The 26,911-nt window shown below is 36.4% G+C and overlaps 2 protein-coding genes across 2 annotated transcripts in view; one reads left to right on the forward strand and one right to left on the reverse strand.

Moving 5' to 3' along the window:
* The first annotated feature begins 828 nt into the window (after nt 1–828).
* On the forward strand, nt 829–22,002 carry fam81b (family with sequence similarity 81 member B). The gene is made up of 7 exons (XM_056457036.1): nt 829–1,026; nt 3,697–3,815; nt 6,257–6,386; nt 8,256–8,362; nt 15,476–15,611; nt 16,973–17,168; nt 21,878–22,002. Exons 1-7 carry the CDS (start codon nt 829–831, stop codon nt 22,000–22,002), a joined length of 1,011 nt encoding a protein of 336 aa, XP_056313011.1.
* Nucleotides 22,003–25,920: 3,918 nt separating this feature from the next.
* The window catches only part of skic3 (SKI3 subunit of superkiller complex), a 63,084-nt gene continuing 62,093 nt past the window's right edge, over nt 25,921–26,911 (reverse strand). The window contains 1 exon segment of the mRNA XM_056458478.1: nt 25,921–26,512. Within this exon segment, the coding sequence (XP_056314453.1) occupies nt 26,435–26,512 (78 nt within the window). The 3' untranslated portion in view covers nt 25,921–26,434.

The following is a 26,911-nucleotide window of genomic DNA, read 5'->3' on the forward strand; positions in this document are numbered from 1 at the left end:
TTGTACATGAAGCGTGCACTATTAGGGGTTTTCATGCTGCACTAGCTATTGCCTCGACAGTGGAAACGCGAGATGATTTCGGCCTTACTGCTCAAGCACCCAAGTTATTGGCATGACCTGGCCCGATAAAAGCCCTGTCTTCCACTGGCCTAACAATGGAAATGTGTCTATTGTATTCAAGTGTGTTTGTGTGAGAGAGAGGTAGAGAGAGACAGGCCGAAAGGAACACACATTTTAACTGCAATGAAATAATACTCCATTCCTTCTGTGGTCATTGTGGCTGTTATGATGATTACACATATTAAAACAATAAATGCTCTTTCAAAAGGATTCACCTCGTTTAAATGAATACTTTATTCATGAGTTCATCAGGGTGAAACAGTACTCAGAGGCACATAATCAATAGTTGATGTACTTTGCTGGAGCCCTTGAGTTATGCCCACTACATTTAATGCGATGTTGGAGAAGCATTAAAGAGAACACACTCACTATGTTCCTCAGGCTTCAAAATGCATTTAATTCTGCTTCATTTTGACAACACGACTCTGTACCGTAGATTATTTTACTACGTACAGTATTCCCAGATTGAATCAGCTACTATATGAAATTTTCCAATATTAAATAACATAAATCAAGTTCACATTACTGTGAAATTTGCTGTAACTGGCTGTAATACCTGTTTAGTCTTTCTGGAGACTAGCTCGAGGCTTTGAAAACTTTAACACTCTGTGGGCTTGACTTATATTGTTATAAAGGCCAAAAACAACAGGCTCTAGCAAACGGTTTTTAGTTATGTGATTGTGTTTTGTTTTAATGCATATAGGATACATGGAGAAACGTGTAACCAGCCAGGAACACACTCTAAACAGTCTACTGGAAAAAGCCATGAAGATCAGAGACGATGTGGTGACTGGTCTACATGCAGCTCAGGGTTCAGCCATGATGGAGTCGTCTGCTAGAAAACTATTAGAGAACCACATCCAGATCATAACTCACATTGTCAAGCAGCTCAGCAAAGACATCCAGGTGCAAATTGGTTTATGAATGTTCTAAGAATGCAATAATACATGCCTCCTTTTATAACTGGTTGAAAAAGTACTTTTTCTTATTTATTTATTTCTTTTTTGCATATGGGGAAGCCATGAGCAAAACCAACCAGCTACAAGGAGAATAACCACATTTCAAACTTTGAATTTGAAGCAAAGTATTACATTTAAACAAAAAGACTACAGAAACTACAATCCCATGAAGCATTGCGAGTGACAATCAAATAAAAAATGACAGAAATAGATGAAACTCCATTTAAAGTTGATTTATATGTTAGAAACAGCATTTTTTTAAATGTGTCATTGGATGCGCATTTTAATTTAGGTTGTCCATAATAAAAGTCTATAACTTCATTTGGTTAAATGTTCAATTGTAGAGTAAATAAACACCCTTTTTACTCTATCAAAACCACTTCAGTGTTTCTTTAAATGATAATGAGCTGCTTCTCACCCTGCCACTCTCTGAAGCTGAATCATGAATGATTACTGATTCCTTCTTCATGTAGCATATGCTGTTCACCACACATAAAGCACTTAGTCAAGCCTCAAGCTTTTGCTTCCTTCAGTCCGAATAACTCACATGACAAACTATTTAAATCTGTTTTCACATTACAATAACAAATCTGAGATCGCATAAAAGTTATCATTGCAGCAGCCTGTAATTGACATTGCAGCCTGCCATTATCAGTGTAAAATATATTCAAAGATACATCTATACATATACAAAGTGACACTGCTGGATTTAACTGTTCAAACACAACTTAAACATACTGCTTAAACACTGCAGGAGCGTTCTGAGCACCTGAAGTGGCAAAAAGTCACAACCCAGGCTCATCCTGATTATGTACCCCAATATATATTTCTGGAGAGAGCCAAATACGTCTCAGTAGTCGACAGCGCGCGCTGTTCTCACATAAATCCACAGAGGTCGCTGTTGACTACTGATTTACTGACTGACCAACTGACTGAAACCAACCACCCACCCCCTTACCTAAACCTAACTGATAGTGTTTTAAAAAGCACCGATTGACTAGCGCCTACCTACTTCACTAAACCCAGCTGCAGTGTTTTAAAAAGCAATCTAGAAAAAAGTCCTTGCCTCTCAAGTCTGCAGACGTACATGTCGAGCTACTGGACAAACTGGTAACAGCAGGAAAGGCATCCATATGGAGTTAAGCGGTCAGCTGGTAAGCAAGAAAAGGAACGGCATCATACCACCCCATAGCATTCATTCAAACATGAAATGCAGCCATACGTACTTCTGGCAACATATTTCGCGATCTCCGGAAATGTATATAAGGCTACATTTTCAGAATGAGCCTGTGTTGCAAAATACGTAACTGGAGGTACGCCTTCTCACAGTTTTTGTTTTTGCAAATCCACCAGAGGCCGCTGTGTACGCTACTTGATATTGTCAAATTTCTCTTGTGCATCATCTTCTCGCATAAATCCACCAGAGGGTGCAATATACATTTCAGCCAACCAGGCTAGCTTGCTGCCCCCCCCCCCCTTGTTTATTTATTTATTATATTTATTTTTCCTGGTTTTTGGAACCGTTCACCAGACTTGAATCCCGTCATCACGGTCAACTCCGCTGCACTCTACTAGACTAACTGGTAACACTAGAAAATTTGTCCACACGGATGTAATCGGTCATCAGCAGCTCAAAAAGTAACAGAATCCACCAGTGGTGTTATACTGCCCCATAGCATTCATTTTAAAGACAATGCAGCCAGACGTATCTCTGGCTACATAATTTGTGCTCTCCAGAAATGTAGACAGGGGTACGTATAGGTAGTTACATCACAACCGGCATGAAATTCAATCAGGTCAAATGATGGCACATATTTGCACTCAGACAGTTTATAACAAATCAGCTTCATGTTTTCTTTCAACACTTTTGACTAATAAATGAACAAAAAATCTACAAAAATTTAAATTTTATCTGATGTTACCATTAACGTACATTTTTTTCACTAATTTAAAGTACCAAAATATACCCTTTACGTAGAAAAGTTACCCTTTCTAAATGGTATCTCTCCAGCGACAGTTTTTTTAAAAAATAAAATGTTACAAAACATTAAAATATATGTTAAATAAATATAAAAATTTTAAAATGAATACCCATCTGGCTGTTGTAAGTCCCAGCTGAAATGTAAGTTACCACAGTCACCCCCCAAACCCCACAGGTTAAGTCTAATTACATTGCTAGATTGTTAGATCAATGGCTCCATATAATCGAACGACCACAAAGCTTATTTTTAACACGAAAGCAAAAATCCAACAATGCTTGATGAGTGAGGTCTAGTTTCTGTGAACATGCCAGCAGAGCCATTTACGTGATGAGATACATTATGCAGAATATGTGCATAAAAAATGAATGAATCAAATAAATCAAAGGTCAGCAGCCAGTGCAACCAGAAAGAGCCTTTTTTAGTCCCTGAAGAGTGATGACGTAACCACACAGGCTTAATAGAAAGACATTATAAAACTGCGAGGCCTATGTCTTGGGCTGAACCATTTCTGTTTTATTTTTTTATGTTTATTATGATTGCTCTATCATAATGGAAGATTACTGAAGTCTGTGAAGCGTTGATAGTGGTGAGTGATCTGCTGATATGAGCAATCACTCAGTCTTCTGTCTCCTCAGGTGTTGGAGGCCCAGATTATGGAGAGAGACAACCTTGCTGCAGGGACGACGTTTGCAGTCAAGAGCTTGGATCACAAGAACATGATGGGTATCGGAGATCTCAGAGGCAGAGTGGCAAGGTCAGAAATTATACTTCATGATTTTATTTTTATTTTGTGACTTTTATTTTCATAGGCATTTTTATTTCATTGCATAAAAACAATAAAAATGTGAACATAATAATCGTTATATTATTATTTACATTTACAATTATTTTGCTATATTTATTTATTTATTATTAATATGTGTATATATATATCCCTGGATATCCCTTGATTCAAAGCAATCAAAATTTCAACATAAATTAGACTCCTGTTTCACTATTCCCTATAAGATTTATTCTCGAATGATTGTGACTGTCTTTCTAATAACATTTTAGAAAAGCAAGGGTAAAAATGACATGTTCACTTGTGTAAAATGTATATATATTTTCAAACAGCCAGTTTAGTGAACATATTAGTGAAATGTTTTCTTGTTATTTGTTCGGTTGAACTATTCAAGTCCAATATTTCCATGAAATGAGTGTGGTAGTATATGGAGGACAGAGGGTCATTAGTGGCTTACGGGCACAGGAACAGCGCTCTGGACATGATGAGATGTTTGCTGGCTACACAGCCTATGACCACTCTAGAAGGCTAACATCCACCCGCTTCACACATTAACATTAAGCATATTCATTAGATCATCTCTGTGGAATGAAAAACATCTAAAGTGCCTTTGCCTAATGAGCACAAACAAGATTCGTGGTGATCTGAGTCATTCTGCAGTTGTTGTATGCTATCACGTTCTTTTGAATGGAAGAAAAAAATGACCTTTATGATAGTTGTTTCAGTTGTTTCTTAGAAAAAAAGTCATGTTTAATGAGGAGGGAACAACAGATCCAACATTTTTGCTTTTTAAAGTCAAAGTCAAAGATCAAAATGATAATTTTGAAAGGTACAATAAGTAGTATAATTTTTATACACACACAAATTTACTCCAGATTTGCTGTATTTGTTAGGTATGGCTTGAGTAAAATGTTAAAGAGCCCATATTATACATGAAATAGGGTCATATTTAGGTTATAAGGGTCTCCAACAACAGTCTAATATGCATGCAAGGTCAAAAAAACGCTTTCATGGTCTTATAAAATGCATTTATTTTTACCTAATTATCCCAGCGACTCCCATATGAATCGTTCAGCGATTTATTTGATCCCAAACCCTTCCTCAGTGCGAAGTTAATCCGCGCTGATTGGACCGATGACAGCCTGCTGTGATTGGTCGACAATGACAGCCTTCAGCGCGAGACAGAGTGAAATGCCCTGCAGCTAATCAACAATATAAAAGTAGTCACCGTGCATACACGCTTCATAGTGTAAAGCGTGGATTTTGACTGCCAGTTGGTAAATGTAAATACAGTTGATGGACTTGAAAATACAGACGACTAACTAATTTATTGAGCAAAAACTCCAAGAACTGGCGAGGAGATCTCCTAGCCCGTCACAGTCTACCTGCTCTTTTCACACACACACACACACACATTACCCTCCTCAGAGGACACAACACACACACCCACATTACCCTCCTCCTCAGAGGACACAACACACATGCCTATAGTGCCAGTTCAGCTTGCTGGGTGCAATTTAGACAACTCACCTTGAACCTGAGCTGAACTATTTTGAAACTTGACCGTTGCATGTGTATAGGAACAGCTGACGATCTGTAAACAAAGCGCCATGCGTCACATTTTCAACGTGGATTTACACGCAATATGAGAATATAAAGAGTTAACCTGATACAGTACACACGGTTACAAGTAACAAAACACAACTAAATACATAATTTGCTATTTTAATCGCACGTACTTACACTTGTGAAATGGAGGAAGTTAACTGATCCACGATGCACTGATCCATGTTCTGACAGTCTATACTGATCCTTCCTTTAACAAACGGCTGATGAAGTCTTCTTTGTAAGCATGTAGTTTCCAGAAGCACTCGAACTGCTCAAGGCTGGGCTATAATGCTGAAGTTTTATCTTTGATTAGACTGTCACAAATATCCATCTGCACAGCGTGACTTGATTCGACCTGTGTGTATGTGTGGGGGGGGCTTTTTTTCTGTGTAAGTGGGCGGGGCTGCAAGATTCAAATCTGCCGGGTTTGCACGCACAACTACTTGTGTGTCGTAGTCGCGTCATCACAAAATACCTAATGACTCGTTTTCAAGACGACTCGTTTGCAGCACTATGAGTCGACTCTTTTATAGATGAATCAATAGTTTTAAACACTGTACACTTACAGATTTAAGCCTTAGCTTTATATTTCACTTCACTTATAGATGTGTTACACACTACATGGAAGAGCATTTTCAATAACCCATAATATATTTAATATTTGCTTCTATAAAGCTCTAATAAATTTTGTTTTAAATTTGAAATATTACTATTTAGAGCATTTTATTATCATTTAATTTCACTTTTCAGACATTTTATGCTAAAACCATTTAATATTTGTGTTTGTCTGAATTCCTTTGCCTTAGATGTGATGCCAGTATTGCTAAACTGTCATCCGATGTCAACATTGGACAGCAGGATGTCCTGAATCTCAAGCAGGAAGTGAATGAGTTACACTCTAAATTGGACCTTAAGATGAGAGACATGGAGCTCAAGGTAAGACGTCGATGACCAGGCCATTGAAGAACTTGAGAAATGTACATACCAAAATGGGTTGCACTTTCTTTTACAGTATGTGTACTTAAGGTCTATGTAAAATCAAAATTTACAGTGTTTAATTTTCTAGCTCCTATTGTTATTCTTAAAGTGAAAAATTTATACAATATTGTGTGCTTGTAAGTAATACAGTTAGACCACATCAAATTGTGTTACAAACATAGCTTTTTCGATGGTATATCGCAGCGATATGCCAATTCAATAATGCAAATCATGATTCTTATCATCCCTATTATTAGCGTAACATTACAAAACATCAAGACACGCCATTCTACATGACTCAGAGATGCTTTTGTATGGAGTCAGCCTAGGACCATATATAATTGCAAAATAAAAGAAAGTTTTGCAATCAAAAAATAAAGTATTGGGCAAAAAATAAATAAATGAATGCAATTAATTTTGAGAAATGCGTGCGTGCGTGCGTGCGTGTGTGTGTGTATATATATAGTAATCAGGAAAACTGGTTAAATAATGATGTGATTTGAAACAGGTGATGCCAACAGGTGATGGTAATTAAGATTCGGTAAGCAGCATCCAATAAAGGTCTAGTCCTTTGGGAGCAAATATGGGCTGAGCATTGCCAGTTTGCCAACAAATATGTGAGAAAATTATTGAAATGTTTAAAAACAATGTTCCTCAAAGAAAGATTGGCAGACATTTGGGTAATTCACCTTCAACAGTGCAGAACATCATTAAAAGATTCAAAGAATATGGAGAAAGTTCAGTGCATTCAGGGCACAAGCCTAAGTTGAACAACTGTGATCTCTTATCCCTCAGGCGGCACTGCATAAAGAATCATCATTCATTTAAAGAATCATCATTCATTTACAAGCGATATCACCACATGGTCTCAGGACTACTTTGGCAAAACTTTGTCATCTACCACAATACGTAGTTCCATCCACAAAAGCCAGTTAAAACTGTATTGTACCAAATTAATATGTTAACAGTGTCCAGATGTTCCATCAACTTTTCTGGGCTCAGAAGCATCTGGGATGGACGATCACACAGTGGAAACGTACTGTGGTCAGATGAATCAGTATTTCAGGTATTTTTGGGGAGAAATGGATGCCGTGTGCTCCAGACCAAAGAAGAAAAGGATCATTCAGACTCAGATTCAGTTACCAGCAAAAAGTCCAAAAGTCAGGATCTGTCAGGGTATTGGGTTGTGACAGTGCCCTTTGCAAACATAAATTGCACTTCTGTGATGGCACCATTAATGCTGAAAAGTACATAGAAATTTTGGAGCACAATATGCTGCCTTCTTTTCTAGGGACACCCGTGCATATTTCAACAAGACAATGCAAAACCACATTCTGCACACATTACAAAGTCCTAGCTGCGGTGGAAAAGGAAACAGGTACTTGACTGGCCTGCCTGCAGTACTGACCTGTCTCCAATGGAGAATGTGTGGTTCATTTTTAAGAACAAAATGCAACAACAAAAACCCTGTACTTTTTCGCACCTTAAAACTTGTTTGCAGGAAGAATGGGACAAAAATACACCTGAAACACTGTTCCAAATTGTTTTTTTAAATGTGTTGCAAGAACCAAAATTTAAATAAGTGTTTATTAAAAAACAAACAAACGAATAACAAACAAACAAAGAAATCACGAGGAACACATTAAATAATGTTTGTTGTATTGTCTGCAATTAAATACAAGTCAAGGTAAAGTCTTTTTTATTTGCATTTTCCATACTGTCCCAACTCTTTCTGATTTGGGGTTGTATTTCCAATTGATATAGAAGGACAATGTAAACAATGTGTAGTAATGACAGGGTTGCTTCATAATGTATTGTCATTTCCAGCTGTCTCAGAAGGTAGGGAAACTGGAGACGTCCCTGTCAGAGAAGCTGATCTTACAGAGAAACACCACTGCAGATTTACAGAAGGAAATTCAACGACTGGATGCAAAGTAAGAGTAACTGAGACCACAATTGCATAAACTGCTGAGAAAAACATGTTGGACAAAAAAAAACATGTTTTCAGCAAACCAGCAGCCATTTGTCAAAACCTACCATTCGTCAAAACTTAGCATACGCTGGTTTTTTTTTCAACATGGGTAGTCTTAAGAAAGTTATTTTTCCTCAAGGCTGGGCATAACTTATTTAAAGTCTAAATTCCAGTTAAAACCTTAAAAGCTGAACTTGGCTAACTGAGAGAGTTTTAACATAGTGTCTATGAAACTCCCTCTTTAAAAAAGAACTCATTAGTTTAAAGGTTTATGCAAATTAAACGTTATTATAGTAAAAGTGTAGTAACCATGTTTTTTTAGCATATTATTTACCTACACTGTACAATCAGTTTTACTAATACACTTAGTGTAGCAAAATCAAGGTTCATTTTGGCACAGAAGGTATTCATTTGACACTGGCATGCTGCATTGTGGGCCAAACATGGGTTTGGCATATGTGGCACACAAGATTTGGGCCAGATGTAAAATGTAGTATTTGGCCAGATGTTAAAAAATGATATGTGGGCCACATAAGTTTGGCCTATCTTGACCCACATTTAAAATACATTTTAAAAAATTGAGTAAAGAGAAAAAATCTACCAATCAGGTCACTTTGAGAAAAAGCACGCCCATAGTTCAATTCAGTTCACTTTTATTTGTATAGCGCTTTTACAATGTAGATTGTGTCAAAGCATCTTCACATAGAAGATCATAGTAAATTGAAACAGTGTAGTTCATTTTTTAGAGTTTAAGTTCAGTTCAGTTTAGCTCAGTTAAGTGTGGTTTAATAATCACTACTGAGAGTCCAAACACTGAAGAGCCAATCCATCGATGCGCAGCTCTACAGATCCCGAACCATGCAAGCCAGTGGCGACAGCGGCAAGGAAAAAACTTCACCAGTTGGTGAAAGTGATCGAATCAGTGACGCTGCATAGCCTGAGGGCCTCGGGATGAGTATCCCCAGGTGGAAATAGAGAATAAAGAGAATAATTAGCGTAGCTGCTGTTCATAATGTATATAAATGAGATGCAGAAACCTGCGTGGAGCACATTCATGTATCATACTGCTATGTAATGCACTGAGTGTATGCTTTACCAAAAATATTGAATTGGGAGAGTGTGTCTGAGCCTCGGACATAATCAGGAAGGCTATTCCAGAGTTTAGGAGCCATAAATGAGAAGGCTCGACCTCCTTTACTCGACTTTGCTATTCTAGGTACTACCAGAAGCCCTGAGTTTTGAGATCTTAAAGAGCGGGTTGGATTGTAGCGAGACAGAAGGTTGGTTAGATAAACAGGAGCTAGATTATTTAAAGCTTTATAGGTAAGAAGCAATATTTTAAATTCAATACGAAACTTAACAGGCAGCCAGTGTAAGGAAGATAAAATTGGGGTAATATGATCATATTTTCTAGACCTGGTAAGAACTCTGGCAGCTGCATTTTGTACAAGCTGAAGTTTGTTAATAGAGGAAGCTGGGCAGCCAGCAAACAGAGCATTACAGTAATCCAGCCTAGAAGTCATAAAAGCATGGACTTGTTTTTCTGAATCTGAGATGGTGTGCTTAATAGTGTGCTTAAAGCACAATGCTTCGTGGGTTTATCAATTTCAATTGCAATTGTGACACACCAACCTACAGTATCTGGCCCAGTTCAGGCCCAGTTATGAGTTATTAACTTGGCTGAGACTTGGCCCAAATATGGTCCATGTTTGGCCCTTGTCTGGAAGCCAGACTTGGTCCAGTCATGTACCATAATTCACTGCAGCATGTGGGACAAGAAAAACCCGATTGTGTGGGCCAGAGCTGGGCCAGGGAGATTTTGCTATGTGGGTAATTACCATGCATATGTTGTATTTGTAGTAAATCCATGGTTAAAGTTATAGTTCATCAGCGCCAATAGCTAGTGGTTAAGTGCGTTGACATATAGCACCATAGTGCTCATGGTGACCTGAGTTTGATTCCTGGGGGGGGGGGGTTCACCTACTGCACCTTTAATAAATAACTTCTTATATGTATAGATATGGGCTATTAAGTATTGACAGTAAATGACACCTTTTTTTAAATTTGTAACACATTTTTACACAACAAAATTTCAAACAATTTATACATTTTTTAGGTTTGATTTGGCATAAAACATTTAATTAAACAGTCATTAATTTTGTAATGTATTTATTGACGAGAAAACAATTAATTTGTTTCTTCGTATCATACAAAGATGTTTTTTTATTGATATGAAAACAACATAGGTTCATTCTGAAAACGTAGCCCTATATACGTTTATGGAGATCGCAAATTATGTAGACAGAGCTACATATGGCTGCATTTCATTTTTAAAATGAATGCTACGGGGCGGTATAACGTCGTTTCTTTTTTCGTGCTTACCAGAACGGAAGTTCTAAGCCTCCTACTGGAAGACGCTGGTCACTATGCCGCCCTCCATGAAGCAACAAAGAAAAAAGGTGCTGCAAATAGTGCTTTATTTATTTTTGCTGTACTCAGCAAAAAAAAAAGACCAAAAAAATTTCAGAACCAAATGTGACATGTCAAGTTGGAATATACAGACATTTTTTTTTTTTTTTTGCTAAGCAGACATTTTCAATGTGATTTGGTCTGCATGACTACAGAAAATGTAATTGACAAATCAAACAAGAGTCACACCTGTCGCAGAAATCCAATCTACTTTAGGTCCCTATAGTTTCCTGTAAAAAAGTTTGATGTGTGCAGGGCACTCGTGAAGAGACCTGACAGCCCTGACACCACTTATTGCCAAACCTTCCCACCGGCCAACTCTATCGAATCTGCTGTCAGGAGGATTTGCTCAGTCGAGACTGATGTAAATAGGAACCTTGTGAAGTGCCATGGTTGTTTTGGCACCGTACACCTCCCATGGGGAACCAATGACTCACTAGATCTGCGTCCAAATGCCAGTCTCCGTGCTGCCACATGAGCACGGTGGCATGTGTAGGGTGATGCTCTCCATCTCTATGACAGTATTAGCTCCTGACTGCACGCTGGAGTACAGATGGCATCTTCAGCGCTCTGAAATGAAGCATTGCTCGTGATCCCAGTGGAAAACGTATTTTCATCGTGTGACAGAATCAAAGCAATTGGCTGGCTAGGCTTGGGTTGTTATGTAATAGTGGTGAGTCAAGATAGCTCACGGTGACTCATGAAGAGAAGCATATGGGCCAAAATAAAATAAACACACTGAGAATGAGGCCAGGAACTATAATGCAGACAGAAAATGTGAGAATGAAGTCTATTAGATACAATTTAACCTTTATCGTGGGAGGTCAGGGCTAGTTCACACTTTTTTTTTAATGCCAGCGAGTATTAGTCAGGGGAGAGGTATTTTTGAATGTACACTCAATAAAAAGAATCACGAGGAAGTCATTAATGGTTTGTAACCTTTCGATTTGATTTAATTTGTCAGTTTTATCAATCTACATCTAATAAAATAGAACACTATTTAATCAGTTTACCTAAAGGGTGGCATGGTGGCTCAGTGGTTAGCACTGTTGCCTCACAGCAAGATGGTCGCTGGTTTGCATCCTGGCTGGACTAGTTGGCATTTCTATGTGGAGTTTGCATGTTCTCCTTTTGTTGCCGGGGATTTCCTCCGGGTGCTCCGGTTTCCCCCACAGTCTGAAGACATGCGCTATAGGTGAATTGATTAACTAAATTGAACGTAGTGTATGAGTGTGTGTGTGAATGTGAGAGTGTATGGATATTTCTTGGTACTGGGTTGCGGCTGGAAGGGCATCTGCTGCATAAAATATTTGCTGGAATAATTGGTGGTTCAGTCCTCTGTGGCGACCCCTGATAACAAGTGATTATGCCGAAAATGAATGAATGAATGGTTTACTTAATATTCGGGGGCAGAAATGATGCAGCTCCATACTCCACACAACAGATTAAATCCAATCTGTTTTAAATGAATAAGAAGTGTTTAAAACATATTGGATCTATTGATATTATTACATAATAATATTTAAACAGAATTCTTAACTCTTATTTGTTCCTTTTATGTTTATGTTAATCACAGGGCAACGCAGTGGCGCAGTAGGTAGTGCTGTCGCCTCACAGCAAGAAGGTCGCTGGTTTGAGCCTAGGCTGGGTCAGTTGGCGTTTCTGTGTGGAGTTTGCATGTTCTCCCTGCATTCGCGTGGGTTTCCTCCGGGTGCTCCGGTTTCCCCCACAGTCCAAAAACATGCGGTACAGGTGAATTGGGTAGGCTAAATTGTCCGTAGTGTATGAGCGTGTGAATAAGTGTGTATGTGTTTCCCAGTGATGGGTTGCAACTGGAAGGGGATCCGCTGCATAAAACAAATGCTGGATAAGTTGGCGGTTTATTCCGCTGTGGCGACCCCAGATTAATAAAGGGACTAAGCCGAAAAGAAAATGAACGAATGAATGAATGTTAATCACATAAAGTTTATTAGTTCAATTATGTTAAAAGTATGTAATCCAAATTGATGGAAATTTTATATGTATAAAGAATACATAAAGCTTATTTGTTTTGGTTTTTTGAATGTAGCATTATAACTGTGTAGTTTTTAAAATAAAAATCTATTGAAAATATTATAAAGGAATTAGTGTTTTAAGTTGCCTGTGGTGGAGACACTGATTTCAGAGAGCAAAAAAAAAAAAAAGATACCAATAAACACACCTTATCAAACAGATCACTGGAGAACTACAAATCTGCCACCAAATGAACTACAAATCCTGTCATGCACCACACACTCACACCTGTTCCAGTTCTCTTTTGATTGCACACACACACACACACACACACACACACACACACACACAGCTGGGAGGTGCTCAAGAACTGATTACACAGACTATAAAAACAGCACACACACACTCACAGACGTTGCTAAGTCTTGTTTGGTATCAACCCTGTTATGTTACGGCGTGTTAGCCTAGCCTATCCTAGCCTTGCGAGGCTTCATGAAACACTAAAACAGTCTAAGAAAATGTGTTGAAGCTTCAAAACATTTTGAAACCTGTCTCAGTGACACCTAGTGGTCTTTTTTATGTATTGCACGGTCCACTTGGCTACTTAAGATAGGGATTTTTATTCCGACCCTGTCAGTCAAACGCAGATTTGCCAGGTCTCGAAACACTTCTGAAATGATCGATGCTTTGAATCCAATAGTCACGTGACCTGGTGTTTCGAAACATTTTAGTCCCGTTACCTGGGTGATTTGGATCAAGCTTCGATGCAGTGTTTCGAAACACTTGTACTTTAGGATCTCGACACTGTCGAAATGTCAGTTTCACGTCAACCACCCCTAGCCTAGCCTAGCCTAGCTGTGTTTGACCCTTGCTTTGTCTGTTTGTTTACATTGCTTGCCACCGGAACTGACCATTCGCCTGTTTATGACTTCGCTTTGGAGTTCCCTGCATGTACCCATTTGCTCCTGCTCTGACCATTGTTTGTATGATAACTCTTTTGAATAAATCTGCATTTGGATCCTCAAGTCCATTGTTAGTGTCCAGCACATTATAGTTCCATCATCGTCAGTGTAACAGATAATGTATACTTTGTAAAAATTAAACAACAAGCTTATTCTGTGTATTAATTCCTAAAATTAGTACAAGTTTTTATAATATAATATTTAAAGTGGGGCAGCACAGTGGCTTAATGGTTAGCACTGTTGCCTCACAGCAAGAAGGTCACTGGATCAAGCCCCGGCTGGGTCAGTTGGCATTTCCGTGTGGAGTTTGTTTGATGTTCTCCCCGTGTTGGCGTGGGATTCCTCCAGGTGCTACAGTTTCCCCCAGAGTCCAAAGACATGTGATATAAGTGAATTGGATGAACTAAACTGGCTGTAGTGTATGTATGTGAATGTGAGAGTGTATGGGGTTTTCCCAGTGCCGGGTTGCGGCTGGAAGGGCATCTGCTGTGTAAAACATATGCTGGAATAGTTGACGATTCATTCCGCTGTGACGACCCCTGATTAATAAGGGACTAAGCCAAAGGAAAAATATTTAATGAATATTTAAAATAACAAATAATTATTATCTTGGGGCTCCACTGTGATCCTTAATTAAAGTCTTTTTATCAAAACATGAGTCTTAAAGTCTTTACCAAGATATTCCTGTTCTAAAGATTATGTGATCTATAAAACTATTGTTACTCTGAATGCTATTTAGTGGGTGTCTTAAATTGTAAAAATGTATGACAGCCAATTAATGACTGATTGATTTTATGTAAAATTAAACAGGACACAAAATCCCAAACAGGAAGAAATTAAGCTCTACTTCACTTATTTATTAAAGTTAAAAAAAATTAGGGTAACACTTTAGAATAAGATTGTATTAGTTAATGATATGAAAATACAGTCGTTTATTGTTAGTTCATGTTAACTAACAGTGCATTAACTAAGGTTAACAAGCATGACTTTGGATGTTAAAAATGCTTTAGTAAATGTTGAACTATTATTAATAAATGCTGTACAAGTACTGTTCATCATTAGTTCATGTTAGCAAATACATTAACTAATGAAACCTTATTGAAAGGTGTGACCAAAAATATGATGCTTTTTATATTTTGTTTAACACATGTATATAATAGTGGTTTCATAAGACCCATAACAAAGTCATTCATTCATTCATTTTCTTTTCGGCTTAGTCCCTTTATTAATCCGGGGTCGCTACAGTGGAATGAACCGCCAACTTATCCAGCACGTTTCACACAGTGGATACCCTTCCAGCTGCAACCTATCTCTGGGAAACATCCATACACTCTCATTCAAACTCATACACTACGGACAATTTTAGCCTACCCAATTCATCTGTACCGCATGTCTTTGGACTGTGGGGGAAAGCAGAGCACCCAGAGGAAACCCACGTGAATGCAGGGAGAACATGCAACTCCACACAGAAACGCCAACTGACCCAGCCGAGGCTCGAACCAGCGACTATCTTGTCGTGAGGCGACAGCACTACCGAATGTGCCACTGCGTTGCCCATAGCAAAGTCAATTCAAGCATAATAAATATCATAATACCTTAATGAAGGCAGTTAGCGTAATGTGTAGTGTGTGTACTTGTTTATTTTTCTACAGGAGCTCTACTGGTGTGAGAGAGGTGGAGGAGCAGACTGAGAGATTGAGGAAGTGGTTTGAGGAGCAGATGAAAACTACAATTCAGTCACACACACAGAACAGCCAGCAGCTGCATACACTACTGCAGGACAGACTGGTAAACACACACACAAACACATTTGTGTGAATGCACAATTCTCAGTAAATGTAACAAGTGAGCTATGAATAATATGACACAGGAATACTCAAACTAAAAGACAAATGCCCAATGAAAGAACAAATGCAAACTGACAAAAGTCTTGTCATTGATCCCAGTTGTAAGAGCAACAAATAATAACTTGACTTCTAGTTGATAATTTGGATAAGTGGCAGAAGGTAAATATTTCAGATGAATCATCTATTAAACTGCATACCAATCATCACAAATACTGCAGAAGACTTATTGGAACCCACATGGACCCAATATTCTCATAGAAATAAGTCAAGTTTGGTGAAGGAAAAATCATGGTTTGGGGTTACATTCAGTATGGGGGCGTGTGAGAGATCTGCAGAGTGGATGGCAACACCAACAGCCCGAGATATTAAGACATTTGTGCTGCCCATTACATTACAAAGCACAGGAGAGGGCAAATTCTTCAGCAGGATAGCGCTCCTTCACATACTTCAGCCTCCACATCAAAGCTCCTCAAAGCAAAGAAGGTCAAGGTGCTCCAGAATTGGCCAGCCCAGTCACCAGACATGAACATTTTTGAGCATGTCTGGGGTAAGATGAAGAAGAAGGCAAGATAAATGCAAAGAATCTTGATGAACTCTGGGAGTCCTGCAAAAATGCTTTCTTTGCCATTCCAGATGACTTTATAAATAAGTTATTTGAGTCATTGCAGAGATGTATGGATGCAAAATTAGGGAACAAAGACATAATTTCAAAGATATTTATTATTCCCATCTGAATATAGAGGGGTTCTGTTTATTACAGGAGTACCAGAGCATATCCAGCCCATTTTTATAGAATAATGTATCTTTATAATGTTGCTAACTCATACAAATTATTTATGAAAGACAAATGCACAAGAGGACATGATGATGTTGAGAATCTCAGTGGGCAATCGGATAAACACTACAAATACATAAATGATTAAAGCAGTTTCTTGAAAATGCAAACAATTTATTATGAAATGGCCAGCTCATAGCCCTGTTCTAAACCTGATTGAAACTTTCTAGCAAAACCTTACAAAGTTGAAAACCAACTGGTCAGTGGGACTAAAAAGGGGTGGATCAAGATTATGATAGAGAAGTGTTAGAGACTAGTGAGGCAATTTTATTTAATTTTTCTCATTTTTAGGCAAAAATTTGGTCTCTAATCTATAAAATTAATACAAACATGGATGGCCATAACCACAACTACAATTCCTTCAAATCTGGAACAATGAAGATTACAATATGTCTATGTTGTATTTATCTAGTTTTGATATATATCCACATTCATACTGTTATGATTTCTATATATATGGGGTATAGGTGGAAGTGGAAGGCAAGCAGAAAGAGAACATGGTTGTTCTCACTGGTCACCTGGAGAGGTTGGAGGCAGCACTGGAGAAGGTGCGATCAGCTGACAGGATCAAGCATTCGGAGAGTAAAGTCTACAACAAGATGACCATTCTGGAGAACAGCTTCAGAGAAGAGCTAGAGCAGATAAGACGAGAATACCAGTCAGGTGAATCGATGAGATAAGCATATTGAAAACTATTAATAACAATTATTGAAAACATCCCAAGATCATTCTTTATCATACTACAAGTTTGGGTCAGTATTGGTTAATGTTGTTTAAAATATGTGTGCTAATACATTTATCTAATCACAAATATAAACCAAACAGTAATACATGTGAAAGAATATTACCATTTCATACAGCTGCACTCTGCTTTAATAGGTTTTGTGATGGAAAGCTGTACTTTGCCATCATTCTTACAGAGCGTCAATGATCTTTCAGATATTGTTCTAATATTCTAAATTGGTGCTCAAGAAGTTTATTTATGCATTTTCCATGTATTTATTATATTTTGTAATTGCATTATCGGACCTTTGTTTTTGCTCCATCGAAAATTTAACTGCTACAAAGTGTTTTATTGGCATTTTTAAACATCTTTAGTAGTTTAAAACTATGCATTGTATGACACATTTTTTATATACAGTTGAAGTCAGAATCATTACCCCCTCCCCCCTAAATTATTATCCCCCCTGTTTATTTTTTTTCCCCAGTTTTTTTAACACATTTCTAAACATAATAGTTTTAATTACTCATTTCTAATAACTGATTTCTTTTATCTTTGCCATGATGACAGTAAATAATATTTTACTGGATATTTTTCTATACAGCTTAAAGTGACATTCAATGGCTTAACTAGGTTAACTAGGCAGGTTAGGGTAATTAGGCAAGTTATTGTATAATGATGGTTTGTTCTGTAGATTATCAAAAAATATATAGCATAAAGGGGCTAATAATTTTGACCTTAAAATGGGTTTTAAAAAAATTAAAAACTAGTTTTATTTTAGCCGAAAGAAAACAAAAAATATTATCAGACATACTGTGAAAATGTCTTTGCTCTGTTAAACATCATTTGGGAAATATGTAAAAAAAGAAAAAAAAAATCAAAAAGGGGGCTAATAATATAATAATAACTTCAACGGTATGTATATAATTATATATATTTATTATGTACAACACATACACAGCTCATTACTGTAATCATTTCTCATTGTACCATAATTCACAGTACAAGCAACTCAGACAGTATAAAACTAATACAAATTTGAATAAGAGTCATATGGTTAAACTTTTTAACAACAAACATTGACAGAGCAGATTTCAAAGCCCCATAATGCAATTCACAAGCATAAGTACATGGAAAACAAAAATGAATGGCATGCTACAGGAAACTTGTAATCAACCCATGTGGGTAACACTTTATAATAACTACACACTATAAATCATTTATTAAGCATTAGCAAATAGTTAATTCATTATCTGTTAAGCATTAACTCTACATTAATAAGCGTTAGTAAGCAGTTTACAACTGCAGCTACAAATGCTGTATTCTTGACTTTCAAACATATATATAATGTGCTTAATACTTGTACTTTCATACTTTGTTAATGATTTATTTTTCATTACTAAATTAAGTATCGCATTATTTACAAACCAGTTGTATTTAAAAGTAGTTGAGGGTTTTTAGAATAGAGTTAATAAATGATTAATAAACTATTGAAATCAACGTTTATATGTCTTATTATTCAGGAATATACTAATAGTTAACTAATATGTTAATAAATGCTTTATTAACTCAACTTCATCTAGTTTTGTGACCTAATCTAAAGTGAGGACTATTTATGCTTTATAAATCCCTTATAAATGACAAATAAAGGCTCAGTTAAATTCTAAACAGGAAAATTGATATTATTCATTCCTTTTCATTTAAAGATACACAAATAAAACTGTACTTCAAATGAAAAATAAATCTTTGAAACCTTATCTAAAATAAAATTACTGTACAGTTTAAACATTACAGTACAGCCTTTAATGATCATCTACAAGGGATTTATAAAGCATAAATAGTCCTCACCTTAGATTAAATCACAAAACTGCATGAAGTTGAGTTAATAAAGCATTTATTAACATATTAGTTAACTATTAGTATATGCCTGAATAATAAGATATATAAATGTTGTTTTCAATAGTTTATTAATCATTTACTAACTCGTTCTGAATGATCCTAAAAACCCTCAACTACTCTTAAATACAACTGGTTTGTAAATAATGCGATACTTAATTTAGTAATGAAAAATAAGTCATTAACTAAGTATGAAAATACAATTATTAAGCACACTATATAGGTGCTTATAAGTCAAGAATACAGCATTTGTTGCTGCAGTTATAAACTGCTTACTAACATTTATTAATGTAGAGTTAATGCTTAACAAATAATGAATTCACTAGATGCTAATGCTTAGTAAATAATTTATAGTGTGTAGTTATTATAAAGTGTTACCCAAATGGGTTGTACAGTGTAGTGGATACACTAAAGAATACTTTTCGTCCACATGCTTGGTGCCTCTTTAGCACACATCTGGATCAACAAATTGGAAGCCAGAATCAGACAAGAGCAATTCCAGCGTTATGAAATTGACATGTGCAGTAAAAACTGGAAATATAAAATTCACAGAGAATACGTATTTTCACAAAATTACAGAAGCCCATTCATGTCACTGAATAAAAAAATAAAAAAGGGTATTGCGGCTTTTTTAGTCAGAATTCTGAGATTTATTTATTTATAGATTTATTTATTTTTTCAGTGGTGAGAAAGGGCTTCTATATAGAATATATATAATACATGTTTTTAAATTTTCCACAACAACTTACCAGAGATAAGGATCAGAAAAAATGTCAATCTGTAAACGCATTTTATATATTAAATGAGGGAAAGTATAAGTGTTACGGAAGGGTCCAAAAAAGTACATACTTTGTGAAAATTGTAGATTTGTAAATGAAACTGCACAACTCTAAAGAAATAATAATAATCAAATAGATAATATTTAAAACAATTATTTCAAGGGGCCGCTATTTAAAAAAAAAAAAAAAGTGAGGGTGCGGTGGGAAGAAACCCGGCAGTATATGCTTATTTCACACGGTTGCCATTTCAGAAACGAAAGCGAGGCTGTGGTGGAAACTACAACATCTATGTGGACTACAAACATCCAGCTGTTGCCGTGATTTTAAAATGCAGATATGATGTAAACATCACTTTAATATTCAGTTAAGTTTAATTTAATCAATTAAAAACATACTAATCAAGCTAAATCACAATCTCTTTAAGAGTAATACACTTAAGTTTCCTCCTAGGCTTCAGTTCATGGCACCAGGTAAACACCGTGGGGACGCTTCCCTGAGCGATAAAACAATGCAGTGCTCTGTAGCACACCTTCGGGTTGTCTGTAATAGTGTTGTTCCCGTACTGACATTTTAATAGCATCTATTTCCCGCATTTAAGTGGTGTTGAGCACGTTTTTAAACGCCACTGATTTGCCATAGTATTCACCAGTGTTCAACAGAAATGACTGTGATTGGCCGTGAAGGTCATCAGTTCACCACACTACACAGAGTGCAAACACGGATACAGGGACACCGGAGCGTTTTAAAGCAGCGAAGATCAGTCAAGTCATTAGTGGATCGCTCGTCTGTGTTTGCACTCGGTAAACATCAGTGAAGTGCAGTGAACTGATGACCTACACGGCCAATCAGTCATTTCTGTTGAACACTGGTGAATACTATGGCAAATCAGCTGTTAAATGTTAGTGAGAAATTGACGTTTTTAAAATTTCAGCACTTAAATTCAGTATTGTGAAAGGTGTAATATAGCGAAGAATCAGTTCATTAACTTGAGTTTGAAAAATGGCATCTAAAGCATGTGTTTGGGAAAGAAAACGTCAGCTAACTATTGCCATTTTCCTTAACTTAGCTGAAAATTAGGTCCTTTTCACTAACCATTCAACATGAACCTTCGGGTCCCTTGGAAATGATACATTTATGTCATTTTCTCTTAGCTGATATAGATATACAGCCAGGTTCACAGACGTGGATGCCGTTCCTGTGTGACTCCAGGCGATATTTTCTGGGTTTCTTTTCACCGCAGCCTTGCTTTCGCTTTTAAAATGGCAGCCGTGTGAAATAACTCTATAGTGTGACTTTTGTAAACCCAAATAATTTTTTTAAATGTTGAGAGAGACATTTGTGTATTTTTACAGTACTGTAAAATATAAGAGAACACAAAAAACTTAAAGGGTTTCGCTATTTTGACATTTGCACGGAATTGCTCACAAGCAAACTGTAAAATTAGCTGTTATTATGTTGTTTCTCAACAACAGATTGGAAATCTTGCTTGAGCAGCCTGATATGCAATATCACCCAGTCTGAGCGGCCCAATTGATCTCTCATGTGGCAGTTTTTCCAAAGCTGTTTGCATGGGAAATGAAACTGCAAACAGAAAGCAAGGCTCCAATTGGGACTCTAAACGCTTTTTAGTATGACTTAAAGCTTAACATACTGGCAAATCTTTTACATCTTTCACTCTAGCAGATGTGACATTTATTATTTCTTCTGTAATTCCTGCATCTCTGAAAAGAAAAGTCACAGATTGACAGCATATGATGCTTTTCAGACATTCAGTACAAAAGACAAAAGTAGCATCAATAAATGGAGAGCAAAGAAAAGAATAACCGTTGTAACCCAATGCCTCAGAACGCACAGTACATGACTTTCACTTTCAAATTCTCTTTGAGAGAATGGACGGAAGACAGATGATGCATTATAAATGAGACATCTAACACATACAAGAAGTTACTAAAGGTGAAATCTATTCGATTTGCCAGGGTTCCAGACTGTTCACGATGCCATTGAGTCTCTGAGACACATCAGCGACACCAAAGCCAAGCTGGACAAAGAAGAGCTGCAGAAAGACATTAGACAGATCCAGAGAAATATGGACAAACTCTGACTGGAATATTATTTTAGAAGACATCAAATAATAATATAACATACACTCAGTTGCCACTTTATTAGGTACACCTGCTTATATCTTTTCAGCCAGTCACAGCAACTTAATGCATGTAAACGTGAGAAAGATGATCTACTGAGGTTCAAACAGAGCGTCAGAATGGGGAGAATATGCGATTTAAATGACTTTGAATGTTGAATGATTGTTTTGAGCCATGTATTTCAGAAATTGTTGACCTACTAAGAGCTTAATAGACAACCATCTCTGGGGTCTAGAACAGAACATGATCTCAAAAATAGAAACTTTTGAGTGATTCCAGCTATTATGTGGGTGAAAATGTGCCTTGTTGATTAGAGGAGAATGACTAGAATGGTTCAGCAGAAAGAAAGTCAACATTAGCTATTAGATCAGTTTTCAGTCGAAACTATTCACTTTAATAACTGAAAAAGTACTGCTGATGATACTAACTTTTCCATCTGAATAAACATAAACAAACAACATTGATCACACACTTATCAAATCTGTAGAGACAGCACAATCAACACCAACTGGAAGCACGTCTTTTTTTAAAAGAAGACGAGTGTCAAATCTGGATTTCACAATTTCCAGATGCGAAAAGCTCTCAGGTAAAAAATGTTCCTTACAAACATATTTTTGGCGCGTGTTAGCAGACCACTGTAATCCAACTGCTTGGGTCCACAAGCGAGCTGTGCTCTCATCGTGGGGAAATGGAAACAAAACCTTCATTGTGGCACATTTATAAACGCAACACTGACGACCCATGTCTCCAAACAATTTTTCTTCTACTTGTTTGAATTACAGTTGGTAACACAACATGGCGTCTCTCTGAACACTGTAACAGGAGTCTTTGAAGCTATATCATGCATATTAATGAAGTTGCATCTTATTCACAATAGAGCGTGCTGATGGTTTGAACCAAGTCTATCTCAAAAATGAATGAACAGATGTGCTGAAATCTCAATGAAGTCACTTTGTACTGGCCGGTACAGACAGCCAATCTCCACGCTGGAATTTACACAATGATCTCATCGCCGTAACGTAGCTTCAAAATTTCAAGAATGAATTTGCGGTAACACTTTATAATAACTTCACACTATAAATGATTTATTAAGCATTAGCAAAATGATTTATTAATTTATTATCTGTTAAGCATTAACTCTACATTGATAAGTGTTAGTAAGCAGTTTATAACTGCAGCTACAAATGCTGTATTCTTGACTTACAAACATATTTATAATGTGCTTAATACTTGTACTTTCATACTTAGTTAATGATTTATTTTTCATTACTAAATTAAGTACTGCATTATTTACAAACCATTTGTATTTAAGAGTAGTTGAGGGTTTTTAGGATCATTCAGAATGAGTTAGTAAATGATTAATAAACTATTAAAATCAACGTTTATATGTCTTATTATTCAGGCATATATTAAGGGTTACTATGTATGTTAATAAATGCTTTATTAACTCAACTTCATCTAGTTTTGTGACCTAATCTAAAGAGAGGACTATTTATGCTTTATAAATCCCTTATAAATGACAAATAAAGGCTCAGTTAAATTCTAAACAGGAAAAATGACATTATTCATTCCTTTTCATTTAAAGACACTCAAATAAAACTGTACTTGAAATGAAAAATACATCTTTGAAACCTTATCTAAAATAAAATAACTGTAGAGTTTAAACATTGCATCTTATTATATTGTTAAATAATTACATTGTTGTTGTTGTTTTATCCAGTTTTATGTCGTATTTTGACACTCCTGTAATTTGGCAATGTTTAAACTGTACAGTAATTTTATTTTTTTAGAAAAGATTGCAAAGATTATTGTTCATTTGATTCTGAGCCTTTAATTGTCATTTATAAGGGATTTATAAAGCATAAATAGTCCTCACTATAGATTAGGTCACAAAACTGCATGAAGTTGAGTTAATAAAGCATTTATTAATATATTAGTTAACTATTAGTATATGCCTGAATACTAAGATATGTAAATGTTGATTTCAATAGTTTATTAATCATTTACTAACTCATTCTGAATGATCCTAAAAACCCTCAACTACTTTTAAATACAAATGGTTTGTAAATAATGCAATACTTAATTTAGTAATGAAAAATAAATCATTAACTAAATATGAAAGTACAATTATTAAGCACATTATATAGGTGCTTATAAGTCAAGAAGAGAGCATTTGTAGCTGCAGTTATAAACTGCTTACTAACGTTTATTAATGTGGAGTTAATGCTTAAATAATGAATTCACTAGATGCTAATGCTTAATAAATGATTCATAGTGTGTAGTTATTATAAAGTGTTACCGAATTTGCTTTAAACAACGCAAAAAAACAACCAAATTTCACTTGTAAGCTAAATATATGTGTCCTAATAGTGTTTTTAGCAACGTGGAACACATATATGACTGTCAACATCTTTAAAAATTGGTGTTTCATGACCCTTTAATTGCACATTTTGGAATATCAGCTTCATGAAAATGCCAAGATGCATTATGTGCACAACAGACTAGGATAAACTTTTTATCCAACAAAAAAACAGAAATAAACTAAGATGGAAACAAATAAATTCCAGCATGCACATTCTAAAATGCCTCAGCCAAAGTCCATTATCAAAATGGTTTGGGATTATTATCTCTCTTGAGCGGCTGCGCTCCCAAAGAGCATCTCACATCTCAAAGCCAATGTGCGTTCATTGTGTTTTGTCTGAAAGTAATTTATAATATATGAATAAAAGCCCACCGTGGCTTCTCATGCTGCAACAATATCCATTGTTCTTTTTGACGTTTGGCATCAATTTATAATTGTTCTGTTTGACTCATCAGATGGAAACGATGATTTATTCACAAATGTTTTAAGCAATATTCCAGTTTTGTAAGCAAGTCTTAATTAGAATCTTTTTTTTGCGGAAACATAGCTAGTGACTCAAACAACCGCTGCTTACAACAGAGGTCTGCAGAAAAGCATCTTTAAACACACAACATGTTAAAACTTGAAGCAGGTTAGCTACAGCAGCAGAAGAGTAGCACACCTGTGAAACTGAAACTACAATTTACAAGGGTTCACCAAAACGAAAACGGAAGCTTGAGAAAGACGTTGCCTTGTCTTGTGAGTCTATATTTCGGCACAAACACCATTGAAGCATGAATCCATCACGTAATGTTTCAACAGTTCAGGATGTTAGCACCGTAATGCTATTTTTCAATGCTATTTGAGCACACAGCCTACCTGATCATTGCTGACCCTATCGAACCAGGCAATAACAAGGTGTACCTAATAAAGTGGCTGGTGAGTGTATGATGAAATATTGAACCTGCCTGAGATCACCAAAGTATGATTCAGCAGAATGTGGGCAGATGGACAACACAATCAAATAAGCTTGAGATTAAAGAAGAAAAAAAGGGATTTATCCGCTCTCATTGAGGTCCATTCCTGTAAATCTCTTTTTCAAAATCAGATTCTGAGTGAACAATCATAGCTGATGAAATTCAATCAAGGTGCAATTACAGCAAATCCAAGATTAGATGTGCAGTACTCGCTACTGAAAAACAAGGAAGATGAATTGTTCAGTGTTTGTCCACACGTCCCTAGGCCAGTATTGATTGTAACAGACCCTGGAATAAATACAACATCCTTTTTGTTTTCCTTTTAATTTTCCAAGCCACAAGTCCATACTTGCAAAGCATAAATATCCCCAGCATTATAAACCATGCTTATTTTCATTTCCCTCATTTCCCTTCTATGTGCTTTAATACCTCAGGACACACAATGGCTTGCAGTGGACTGCAGGTCAGTTGTGAACATGATGAGTAAAGGAAATGACAGCAGAAAAAACCGAGGGTCATTCATTTTGCCAGTGTTTCTGCAGGGCAAAGATAACAGTGCGTCAGATAAAAAGCAATTCATTTTAATTTTTCGCTTTTCCCACCACAAACCGACAAACTGAAGAACAGACGTCCCACTGCTGCATTTACAGATGTGCCAAATAGTGATTTTGGATCAGAAGCAGTGCTCCAATAGAGATAGAAGTGCTTTTTAAGAGTTATATAATAGATATACCGGTTACAGTTGATTACAGTTAGCCGAGCCCTGTGGCGTTACTAATTATGAAGAAAGTCTGTGACTTAAGGGAAGGCACATAAAAAATAATCATGAATCATTCATGTCATGTTTTATGTCTCAACGCCCATGTGAGTGCTATACAATAAGTATAGACTAATTGAATGATGACAAACTGCTATTAAAAGAGCAGCACTTAGCAGAGATTATTTGCATGCACTGTATTAAAATGTCCTTGGTAATGTAAAGACTTCCGATTTGTAAACACATTGATCAGTGAGTAAACTGCTGCTACTTTATTGGGAAGATGATGGTGAAACGTCTGAGGATGGTGGAGTGTCTCAGCTGGATGGGTAGAGGCGTCTGTGGAAATCCACCAGTCTGTTGTCTCCTGCTGCTGTTGCCTTCACCAACAGAGTCTATAAGATCAAAAAATACAGCTAGAGTTATTGTTGTTCTTAAAATATCCATATTATGCTAATTTAAGTTCATTTAACTCATGTTAAATTCAAGTTCATTGGGTTATTTTGGGTGTCTGCCTGAAATACTTTTATTTCCTGTGGTTTTAATTATCTAATTTTGTTTAGCCATTTGAGATTGGAAAAAAAAGGTAACTTCCTGTACGAAACCTGGTTCAGAAGATGAATGAATGTCTCTGCACACTTTAATAAGAGTTTTATGAGAGTGAGTAAATAACAAAACTTTCATTTTGGGTGGTTAACTACTATGTCTCACAATTAGCTTTTAATAAGATTTTGTTGGAGCGCAGTAGAAAAGATTACAAGTGTGACTTTTTCAAATAAGCATTTAGTTTTTCG

This window comes from Danio aesculapii, chromosome 5 (genome assembly GCF_903798145.1).
Source record: "Danio aesculapii chromosome 5, fDanAes4.1, whole genome shotgun sequence".
NCBI classification, from domain to species: Eukaryota; Metazoa; Chordata; class Actinopteri; order Cypriniformes; family Danionidae; genus Danio; species Danio aesculapii.